General features: G+C 37.2%; 1 protein-coding gene across 2 annotated transcripts in view; it reads left to right on the top strand.

The window, feature by feature from the left end:
• SGCZ (sarcoglycan zeta) overlaps nucleotides 1-12,061 on the top strand; it is a 480,578-nt gene that overhangs the window by 407,207 nt on the left and 61,310 nt on the right. The window contains exon 4 of one of the 2 annotated variants that reach the window (XM_037983832.2): nucleotides 8,560-8,682. The exons of the other annotated variant lie outside the window; for it this stretch is intronic. Within the exon in view, the coding sequence (XP_037839760.1) occupies nucleotides 8,560-8,682 (123 nt within the window). The remainder of the gene's footprint in view (nucleotides 1-8,559; nucleotides 8,683-12,061) is intronic. 2 annotated transcript variants of the gene reach the window in all.

Genomic DNA, 12,061 nt, shown 5'->3' with positions numbered 1-12,061 from the left:
CTGCACCCATTAACTTGTCATTTATATTAGGTATATCTCCTAATGCTAATCCTCCCACCTCCCCTCACCCCATGACAGGCCCCAGTGTGTGATGTTCCCCTTCCTGTGTGCTAGTGCTTTCATTGTTCAGTTCCCACCTATGAGTGTGAACATGCGGTGTTTAGTTTTCTGTTCTTGTGATAGTTTGCTGAGAATGATGGTTTCCCGCTGTATCCATGTCCCTACAAAGGATATGAACTCATCTTTTTATATGGCTGCATAGTATTCCGTGGTGTATATGTGCCACATTTTCTTAATCCAGTCTGTCACTGATGGACATATGGGTTGGTTCCAAGTCTTTGCTATTGTGAATAGTGCTGCAATAAACATACGTGTGCATGTGTCTTTATGGTAGCATGATTTATAATCCTTTGGGTATATACCCAGTAATGGGATGGCTGGGTCAAATGGTATTTCTAGTTCTAGATCCTTGAGGAATCACCACACTGTCTTCCACAATGGTTGAAGTAGTTTACAGTCCCACCAACAGTGTAAAAGTGTTCCTATTTCTCCACATCCTCTTCAGCACCTGTTGTTTCCTGACTTTTTAATGATTGCCATTCTAACTGGTGTGAGATGGTATCTCGTTGTGGTTTTGATTTGCATTTCTCTGATGGCCAGTGATGATGAGCATTTTTTCATGTGTCTGTTGGCTGCATAAATGTCTTCTTTTGAGAAGTGTCTCTTCATATCCTTTGCCCACTTTTTGATTTTTTTTTTTCTTGTAAATTTGAGTTATTCATAGATTCTGGATATTAACCCTTTGTCAGATGAGTAGATTGCAAACATTTTCTCCCATTCTGTAGGTTGCCTGTTCACTCTGATGGTAGTTTCTTTTCTTTTGCTGTGCAGAAGCTCTTTAGTTTAATTAGATCCCATTTGTCACCTTTGGCTTTTGTTGTCATTGATTTTGGTGTTTTAGACATGAAGTCCTTCCCCACGCTTATGTCCTGAATGGTATTGGTTTTCTTCTCAGGTTTTTATGGTTTTAGGTTTAACATTTAAGTCTTTAATCCATCTCGAGTTAATTTTCACATAAGGTATAAGGAAGGGTTCCAGTTTCAGTTTTCTACATATGGCTAGCCAGTTTTGCCAGCACCATTTATTAAATAGGGAATCCTTTCCCCATTTCTTGTTTTTGTCAGGTTTGTCAAAGATCAGATGGTTGTAGATGTGTGGTATTATTTCTGAGAGCTCTGTTCTCTTCCATTGGTCTATATCTCTGTTTTGGTACCAGTATCATGCTGTTTTGGTTACTGTAGCCCTGTATAGTTTGAAGTCAGGTAGCGTGATGCCTCCAGCTTTGTTCTTTTGACTTGGGGTTGTCTTGGCAATGCGGGCTCTTTTTTGGTTCCATATGAACTTTAAAGCAGTTTTTTCCAATTCTGTGAAGAAAATCATTGGTAGCTTAATGGGGATAGCATTGAATTTATAAATTACCTTGGCAGTATGGCCATTTTCATGATATTTTGATCCTCCCTATCCATGAGCATGGTATGTTCTTCCATTTGTTTGTGTCCTCTTTTATTTCATTGAGCAGTGGTTTGTAGTTATCCTTGAAGAGGTCCTTTACATCCCTGTAAGTTGGATTCCTAGGTATTTTATTCTCTTTGAAGCAATTGTGAATGGGAGTTCACTCATGATTTGGCTCTCTGTTTGTTATTGGTGTATAAGAATGCTTGTGATTTTTGCACATTAATTTTGTATCCTGAGACTTTGCTGAAGTTGCTTATCAACTTAAGTAGATTTTGGGCTGAGATGATGGGGTTTTCTAAATATACAATCAGGGATAATTTGACTTCCTCCTTTCCGAATTGAATACCCTTTATTTCTTTCTCCTGCCTGATTGCCCTGGTCAGAACTTCCAGCACTATGTTGAATAGGAGTGCTGAGAGAGGGCATCCCTGTCTTGTGCCAGTTTTCAAAGGGAATGCTTCCAGTTTTTGCCCATTCAGTATGATATTGGCTGTAGGTTTGTCATAAATAGCTCATATTATTTTGAGATACATTCCATCAATACCGAATTTATTGAGAAATTTTAGCATGAAGGGCTGTTGAATTTTGTCAAAGGTCTTTTCTGCATCTATTGAGATAATCATGTGGTTTTTGTATTTGGTTCTGTTTACATGCTGGATTACGTTTATTGATTTGCAGATGTTGAACCAGCCTTGCATCCCAGGGATGAAGCCCACTTGATCATGGTGGATAAACTTTTTGATGTGCTACTGGATTCTGTTTGCCAGTATTTTATTGAGGATTTTTGCATCGCTGTTCATCAGGGATATTGGTCTAAAATTCTCTTTTTTTTTGTTGTGTCTCTGCCAGGCTTTGGTATCAGGATGATGCTGGCCTCATAAAATGAGTTAGGGAGGATTCCCTCTTTTTCTATTGATTGGAATAGTTTCAGAAGAAATGGTACCAGCTCCTGCTTCTACCTCTGGTAGAATTTGGCTGTGAATCCGTCTGGTCCTGGACTTGTTTTTCGTTGGTAGGCTACTAATTATTGCCTCAACTTCAGAGCCTGTTATTGGTCTCTTCAGGGATTCAGCTTCTTCCTGTTTTAGTCTTGGGAGAGTGTATGTGTCCAGGAATTTATCAATTTCTCTGAGTTTCCTAGTTTATTTGCGTAGAGGTGTTTATAGTATTCTCTGATGGTAGTTTGTATTTCTGTGGGGTCAGTGGTGATATCCCCTTTATCATTTTTTTATTGCGTCTATTTGAATCTTCTCTCTTCTTTATTAGTCTTACTAGCGGTCTATCAATTTTATTGATCTTTTCAAAAAACCAGCTCCTGGATTCATTGATTTTTTGAAGGGTTTTTTTGTGTCTCTACCTCCTTCAGTTCTACTCTGATCTTAGTTATTTCTTGCCTTCTGCTAGTTTTTGAATGTGTTTGCTCTTGCTTCTCTAGTTCTTTTAATTGTGATGTTAGGGTGCAAATTTTAGATCTTTCCTACTTTCTCTTGTGGGCATTTAATGCTATAAATTTCCCTCTACACACTGCTTTAAATGTGTCCCAAAGATTCTGGTATGTTGTATCTTTGTTCTCATTGGTTCCAAAGAAAATCTTTATTTCTGCCTTCATTTCATTATGTACCCAGTAGTCATTCAGGAGCAGGTTGTTCAGTTTCCATGTAGTTGAGTGGTTTTGGGTGAGTTTCTTAGTCCTGAGTTCTAGTTTGATTGCACTGTGGTCTGAGAAACAGTTTGTTATAATTTCTGTTCTTTTACATTTGCTGAGGAGTACTTTACTTCCAACTATGTGGTCAGTTTTGGAATAAGTGTGATGTTGTGCTGAGAATAATGTATGATTCTGTTGATTTGGGGTGTGGAGTTCTGTAGATGTCTATTAGGTCTGCTTGGTGCAGAGTTGAGTTCAATTCCTGGATATCCTTTTTAACTTTCTGTCTCGTTGATCTGTCTAATGTTGACAGTGGGGTGTTAAACACAGTTGGGTGTTAAATTATTGTGTGGGAGTCTAAGTCTCTTTGTAAGCCTCTAAGGACTTGCTTTAGGAATCTGGGTGCTCCTGTATTGGGTGCATATATATTTAGGATAGTTAGCTCTTCTTGTTGAATTGATCCCTTTACCATTATGTAAAGGCCTTCTTTGTTTCTTTTGATCTTTGTTGGTTTAAAGTCTGTTTTATCAGAGACTAGAATTGCAACCCCTGCCTTTTTTTGTTTTCTACTTGCTTGGTAGATCTTCCTCCATCCCTTTATTTTGAACCTATGTGTGTCTCTGCACGTGAGATGGGCCTCCTGAATACAGCACACTGATGGGTCTTGACTCTATCTAATTTGCCAGTCTGTGTCTTTTAAATGCAGCGTTTAGCCCATTTACCTTTAAGGTTAATATTGTTATGTGTGAATTTGATCCTGTCATTATGATGTTAGCTGGTTATGTTGCTCGTTAATTGATGCAGTTTCTTCCTAGCATCGATGGACTTTACATTTTGGCATGTTTTTGCAGTAGTTCGTTCCTTTCCATGTTTAGTGCTTCCTTCAGGATCTCTTGTAGGGCAGGCCTGGTGGTGACAAAATCTGTCAGCATTTGCTTGTCTGTAAAGGATTTTATTTCTCCTTCAATTATGAAGCTTAGTTTGGCTGGATATGAAATTCTGGGTTGAAAATTCTTTTCTTTAAGAATGTTGAATATTGAGCCCCACTCTCTTCTGGCTTGTAGAGTTTCTGCCAAGAGATCTACTGTTAGTCTGATGGGCTTCCCTTTGTACATACCCCAACCTTTCTCTCTGGCTGCCCTTAACATTTAGGAAAAGCGGTTTAATGGATGACTCACAGTTCCACGTGGCTGGGGAGGCCTCACAGTCATGGCTGCAGGCGAGTAGGAGCAAGTCACATCTTTCATGGCAGCAGGGAAAAGAAGAGGTTGTGCAGGGAAACTTCCCTTTATAAAACCATCACATCTCATGAGACGTACTCACTGTCATGAGAACAGCAAGGGAAGACCTGCCCCCATGATTCAGTTATCTCCCACTGGGTCCTTTCTATGATATGTGGGAATTGTGGGATCTACAACTCAATATGAAATTTGGGTGGGGACACAACCAAACCATATCACAGTGTATATTTATATATTTCATGAAAGCAGCTTATTTTGTTTTAAAATTAGTTTGTGATTGGTTAGTTGGTTGGTGTGGCCCTTGGCAATTCTAAACCAGGATTTCCAAACATAGAGTTTAGTTTACAATTTTGAATCTTACTTTTGTTTTTCCTGTGAAATTTTGAATCTTTTAGTAATACTATTCTTCAAGGCCTTGAAAATATTGACAGACATCTAAGATTAAACTGTGGAGTTATATAGAAAAGAAAGGATGATCATGCCATGTTTGAGGAAGACATACTAGAAACAAGCAGCTGTATTTATTTTTATCTTTGTTTTGTTTTATTTGAATTACTGCCAAATAGTACCAAGAGGAATCTTGAAAGATTCCTCTTTTTTATTTATTTATTTTTTTTTGAGGAGTCTTTGAGCCTCTTTGAAGATTTTTATATAATGGAAGAAAAATTTCCAATTCATGTATTTGACTGATGTAATGTAGAAAATACAAAGACCAGTATTTAAATTACTGAATTCTCTCTCCTTGTCAGCCAAAGATGACTTGGCTATTGATGAAGACTGCAACAGATGTGAAAGTTCCAAAAAAGTGATGGAACCAACTCCGAGAGAAACAAGACATTGGCTTTATGTTTGTCCTTGGTGATGGTGGTTGTTTTTTTCTTTTAAGAATGTATATAGAGGCTGGGTGTGGTGGCTCATGCCTGTAATCGCAGCACTTTGGGAGGCCAATGTGGGCAGATCACACGGTCAAGAGATTGAGACCTCCCTGGCCAACTTGGTGAAACCCTGTCTCCACTAAAAATACAAAAATTAGCCAGGTGTGGTGGCAGGCACCTATAATCCCAGCTACTCAGGAGGCTGAGGCAGGAGAATCACTTTAACCCGGGAGGTGGAGGTTACAGTGAGCCCAGATCACACCATGGCACTCCAGCCTGGTGACAGAGTGAGACTCTGTCTCAAGGAAAAAAAAAAAAAAAAAACGTATATAGAACATTAAAAAACTAGAGAAAATATTTGCACATATATCTAATACTTCAATCTTTTTATGGAACCTGTTATTTTGCTTCCATCTTTTCTTTTTTTCTTATCAATTCTCTTCTTCTATCCTTGACTCTCTTTGTTAGATTGTGAGTTTATTGGCATAAACTTTCTCAGAGATGTTCCCAAGGAAGCATTTAGTCTTGGTACTGTAGTTGGCAAGTTGGTGTTTAAGATGACTAAGAAAATATAGCACTACCCAGATAATCCCATATCCCATGACCTACTTGTTAAGGAATCAGAGCTCCATAACCGGAGTCATCTAGACTCACTGCTTTCCTGCAACACTGGCATCATCATTAGTGGATTAACATTGAATGGGGCATTGTTGATCTTCTTAGCAACTGAACCCTGCCTTGGCCTAGCTTAGAGAACATGTGATGTTACATGAAAAACAGATGAGTAACACAATGCATATTAGAATATAATAAAATCAGTTTCATAAAGCCTAACATATTAACTTTAAGCATAAATATCCCTAATAATTGACTACATCCCCAAGAACATATCTTGTCATTTTCCATTTGCAGGAAAGAAAAGCAATGTATGTAATTGCAATATATTCAAAATTATTTTCTGATTTAGAATATTTATTTACTATCAGTGCATTGCTAATTGCCTATAATTTTGCCTTCTGTAATTATGCTAATATGATGAATAAAGTGTAGTCTGCAGTATTAATTTTTTATGCCTATTTTTCAATTGGATGGCTCTGCATGCATTTATTTATGGCTTAGATGCATCTCATCTATGTGTGTAAATATTTTCTTGTTTGCTTATTTGCCTTTGCTTATTTGCATTTAATGAACTAAGATTTCACCTCACTTTACCATATCCAGACACTGCTCTACTTATTTTTCTAATAGTTTATAAGTCATGCAACATAGCATTTTATGTTAATAAGGCATCTTTCATATAATGACATTACGTGTTATGCCAAGAAAAGTCTTGCTATTTTGTGTGTGTGTTTAACGTTATCTAATGTACGTCTATGCCATTAAAGTCAGTGATATATTTTGACAATCAATTATGCTCAGCAACTGAGTATTTGAAGGAAGCAATGTAGTGTAAATATTGAGGTTTTATGTGTAAAATATCTATATTTTTCAGGCAGTTCAGGGTTAATGTATGCTTGAGTCCCTCAGAGTAAGTCACATGTATTAACACATTGGCCTCTGGCACAGTTTTTTGAATATCACCCAATAGCGGGATTACTAGGGCTTATTGTCTTCCATGGCACAAAATAAGATTAGACTATGATTAGAAGAAATCACACTCAAGTGAATACAAGCTGCTGAAATAATGTTTCCAAGATCAAATGCAATAACTATGACCAAGGACAATAGGTCTTTTTCAAAGGTTTCCGTATTTTCATTAAATTATATAAGGAAATTATATAAGGAAAAGAATAAAATCTTTATTTTAAAAATTTTAAAGAGCATGAGTTATATTTTTAAAAATCTGTTGTTTTGAACTTACACCCCAAAAGTTTAACATTAGTTTTAATCTTACTTAGATATCCCTAGTTGAAGCTTTTCAAATTTTTTATGTGGTCTGAATATGTAATTTCAGAATATCAAAAAATTACATATTGCTTTTGGAGAAATTAGCTTACATGTTACTAGGGTTTTAAATTATTTTTTTCTCTTGTTTAATGCTTGTCAGCAGCTATGATGGTGGGGAGGAGTAATTTTTTTGCAGCCTATTGGCTAGCATTGGAAGTAGTGCTGAGGTGGGGTTAGGGATGAAAAAATGGTTAAGTCAAGTATTCATTCAGCTATTTAATATTCATCTACTAGGGCTGCTAGAAGCAGACACATTTCCTAATTTAAGGATATTTTTGAATACAAAGATGGATGTCCTCCTTTGAGCTCCTAGGTGTCATATATCTAATAAATAATGTGAATGTATAAAGACAAATGAAAAGAACTATGCACAACATGTGTGATTCCTACTTCCCTGACTCAGCTGGGTTCTATCTGATAAGAGCTTTTCATATAAATAGAAGATGAGGAATATTTCCTATCTTATTGCCAAATGTGTTATGCCCAAAGAAAGAAATTGGTATTATGGGAAGATCACTTATCACTGTCCATTATCTCAAATTTATTTCTCCTCAGTTAATATTCATCTTCAAGGCCCAGTTAGATTTTCTTGCCAAAGCCTAATGCTCAAACTAATTGTGTTTTCCAAATATGGAAACTGACTTTGAGTTTTGTGTATAGATTAGTGTGTAGAATTGGCCAATAAGTTGGTTTTGTAATTACATTTATTTAATACAGTTTTTCAATAAGTCAGGAAAATTATTGTTTGGAAGATACATTACCGACCACTAAGAAAATTATGTATACAATTTCAAGATGTACTATAAAATTGATTAAAATTCAGTTATATCAAAGGGTAGAAAACATCAATATTAGGATCTATGGCATGTAGACTAACTAAAGATTCATAATTGAATAATGCTTGACAAGTCCCCCGTGATGTAGCAAGCATGGGTACTATTGTCTGCCCTGCAAAGGGAAGGCATGAGAGTCATTCAGTCCAGAAGCACTTATTAAGCATCCAGCAGGTGCCAGGTATGACGCCAAGTTTTCAGCCTGCAACAGAGAACAAAGCAAACATTGTCTCTTTTTGTGGATATGTGAAGGGCTCTTAACTGGCTAAACTCACACACTATGTCAGGCATCTAGAGGTCACCTGTATGTCTAACCAGCCTAGCACAGACGTTACCAAATTAGCCTCCTGAAAATGGTGACGGTTTAAAAATACTAACTCAGATGCAAAAAATACAGAAGAGATAAGTAAATAATATATGCATTTCCAGTCTTTTTCCAAAAAGTACATGTTAATGGTTTCCTGCATACCGGTTTCATTTTTAAACCTTTCCTCTGACCGTAGGAGCTGATGCTGTGGAAGCTCAGTGTAAGAGATTTGAAGTGAGAGCCAGTGAAGATGGCAGGGTGCTGTTTTCTGCAGATGAAGATGAGATTACCATTGGTGCTGAAAAGCTGAAAGTTACAGGTACTGTAGATGGAGGTCTTGGAAAATGGTTTACTTCTTTAAAGAACACAACTGCACAAGAAGCTACTTAATAAGATGGATGATTCCTATGCATAAAATAGAGTCTTACATAATCACAGCGTTTGTTTTTCAAATAGTCTTCAAATGGACGGCACTGGATGTGGTTGTAGAAGAGAGTGCAGATGTTAGCAGCCTTAATGACATAAAAGTAAAGCCATCTCTCAGGTGGAGGTAGGTGGAAGAAAATGATATGGCTGGGCGGGGTAGAGATAAGTGCAAATTCTGAGCAAAGGGGACTAACAAATCATAATTAGGGAGTATTATTTTAAAATAAGAGACGTGTGAAGGAACTAAAATGGAAATTTTAACTTTAGAATTAAGTAAGGGGGAAGTTATAAAAGTAAACTAAATTCATTTTATATAGCGTTCATAATTATCCTCAAAAGTATGTAAATAAAAAACGAATGCTATGCACATATTATTTCAAAATCATTATTATAATATTGGGGTCATTAAAGTTAACCAACAGCTGAAATTAAAATTTTAGAAAAGGTAAAAGTGGGACCAGGAGTGGCGAATAATTTGATGACAATTTTAAGCGCAATCTCTTCTGAATTACTTGATTCACAACCATGAGAAATTTTATTTTGATAACATATTTTTATTATTATTATTATTATACTTTAAGTTCTAGGGTACATGTGCATAACGTGCAGGTTTGTTACATATGTATACTTGTGCCATGTTGGTGTGCTACACCCATCAACTCATCAGCACCCATCAACTCGTCATTTACATCAGGTATAACTCCCAATGCCATCCCTCCATTTAACAATCCCTTGAAAGTACCCAAGGAGGTCTACATTTTAAAAAACAAGAAGAAAATAATAAAGTATAGTTGACTTAATGTCTCCCAAACTTGAGTTTGGAAACAGCTCATGAGTATCTATCCATATTAATTTGGGTCAAACAGTCCTGTGGGCCACGTGAGAGCAGTTAGCATGGCAGTTGAAGAACATCAACTCTGTTCTTGAGCTGTTTGGGTTGAATCCTGCCTCTGCCTCAATATATTCAATTCTCGATGCCTCTGTTTTTCCCTCATTTGAATGACTGAAATGATAGTAACTTCAGTAGTCCAATTAAATGCATGTGTGTGCATTTGTGTGATGAGAATGTGCTCAGTCCATAATGAAGATGTTGTGTTGGCTCTTTATATTTATTAATGATGGTAATATTGATATTACAAATGTCGGCGACAAAAAGGCCTGTGTTGATTTTGAGAAATGTGTGTTAAACTAATGCAGGAACAGGAAGCCAAATACCACATGTTATCATTTATAAGTGGGAGCTATAAGTGATGAGAACACATGGACACATAGAGGGGAAAAACACACACTGGAGCTTATAAGTGGGTGGAGGTTGGGAGGAGGGAGAGGATCAGCAAAAATAACTAATGAGTATTAGGTTTAATACCTGGGTGACAAAATAATCTGTACGACAAACCCCTATGACACAAGTTTACCTCTGTAATAAACCTGCACATGTACTGCTGAACTTAAAATTTTATTTTAAAAGGCGTATTGGCTGGACATAGTGGCTCATGCCTATAATCCCAGCCCTTTGGGAAACAGAGGTGAGAGAATCGCTTGGTTCAAGTCCAGCCTGGGCAATATAGTGAGACCACGTGTCTACCACAGTTTTTTACAATGAACCAGGCATGAAGGTGTGTGTCCATAGTCCCAGCTACTCAGGAGGCTGATGTGGGAGGATAGCTTGAGTTCAGAAGATCAAGGCTGCAGTGAGCCAAGATCATGCCAGTGCAGTCTAGCACAAGTGACAGAGACAGACCCTCTCTCAAAAATATAATACAATAAAATAAAAAGATATGTTATCAAATGGTGATGAAATTCAACAGGGATTATTGAATGGGGACCCTCACTGTGTATCCGCTGGCCTGAATCAAATCCCACCACCCTTATCCCCACCCCGTCCCTCCTTTCCCTTGGGAGCATGTTCTGCTGAGAGGGTGGAGCCTCCACCATTGGGTGAGTGTTTAGGATGGTCCCCATGAATACTTACCTGGTTGATGTCCATTTTTCTTAAGACTTCTTGGGAAGGCTAGGAAAGGAGGCATGTATGACAGGTACAGATTGACTTTCTTGAGTCCTGAGTTAGGAGAGCAGGGACAAAAAAAGAGAGAGAGAGAGTTCTGTTTGGCACAGAACACAGACAAATCATAAAGGACATTGGTTGTAGGGCCCTGAGCACTCATATTTGAATTGCTTATTGGTGAGTAAGTGAAGTGCCCTAGGGTAGAAATGCCTTCAGGGGAACTCGGCAATATTAATAATCTTTGAACCCTGGTAATGCCTATTGGTCATCACTCTTGAGACCAACGTAAGCCTGAGATAAATTTCAGGACATGACAGAACTTATCAAAAATATATTTAAGCCATATTCAGATATTCTCACTGGGTACTTTACAATCATAAGGGAGATTCTAGAGCTCTTGGCAGCTTTTACGATCTCATGGAATTTTCACTTCTTCTAATATTTATATTACCTTTACCTGTCTCATAGTTGTTCCAGTGAAGTAAAGGCGGATAGTCACATTCATTTTCTGCTTTTGCTTAGTAGCCCGGATATCATCCTTGAAATGTTGCTTGGGCTAAGTGCTTTCTTAGCCCAAATAGGCAAGAAAGTGCTTCCTGAAATATCTAAGTTTTTCTGCTTTTTAATTAAATGCCTTAAAGCAGTTGTCTCTTCTCTCTCCCTTTCTCTTTCTCCTTTGGTCTGTGTCTCTCCCTTCTTCCTCCTATTGTTTCTCCTGCTTCCCTATCCCATGTATGTGTAAAATGTTCTCGATTGATCTATATTTTCCCATCATCTCAGACACCCCTAGTTAATTATAAGTCAGTCTTATATGCGTTCTGATGATCTTAAGAAAATAATAAAGTTACAAGCAGATTATTGTAAAAGGTTGAAACATAATACTTAGAACGAAAGAAACACCCACAAACTGAGAGTGCCAGTAGCAATCAGTGTTGACTTTTAACCTGATGCAGATGTACAATAGGCTGAACATTGTTAATAAATAAATGGTAAATTAGAGAATATTTCATTTGATTAGAACTCTCCTCACTAAACAATCACATTTCTTTGTCTCCTACAATCACCCATTTACCACTTACACACTCTAGAGTCACAAACATACACACAGGCACATAGACAAACTAATTCTTGCCAGGCCTTTACTCCTTTACCAGAATAGCAGATATTAAATTTACAACAGCTTCATTCTTTCCCATGATACTCCTTAAAGAAAGAAAAATAAAAATATCAAAGGCAAATGTAATTTAGAATTTCATGTGCTTAGAGG

The sequence above is a fragment of the Chlorocebus sabaeus genome, chromosome 8 (genome assembly GCF_047675955.1).
Source record: "Chlorocebus sabaeus isolate Y175 chromosome 8, mChlSab1.0.hap1, whole genome shotgun sequence".
Taxonomy (NCBI): Eukaryota; Metazoa; Chordata; class Mammalia; order Primates; family Cercopithecidae; genus Chlorocebus; species Chlorocebus sabaeus.
This window is presented reverse-complemented; position numbering and strand designations above follow the sequence as displayed.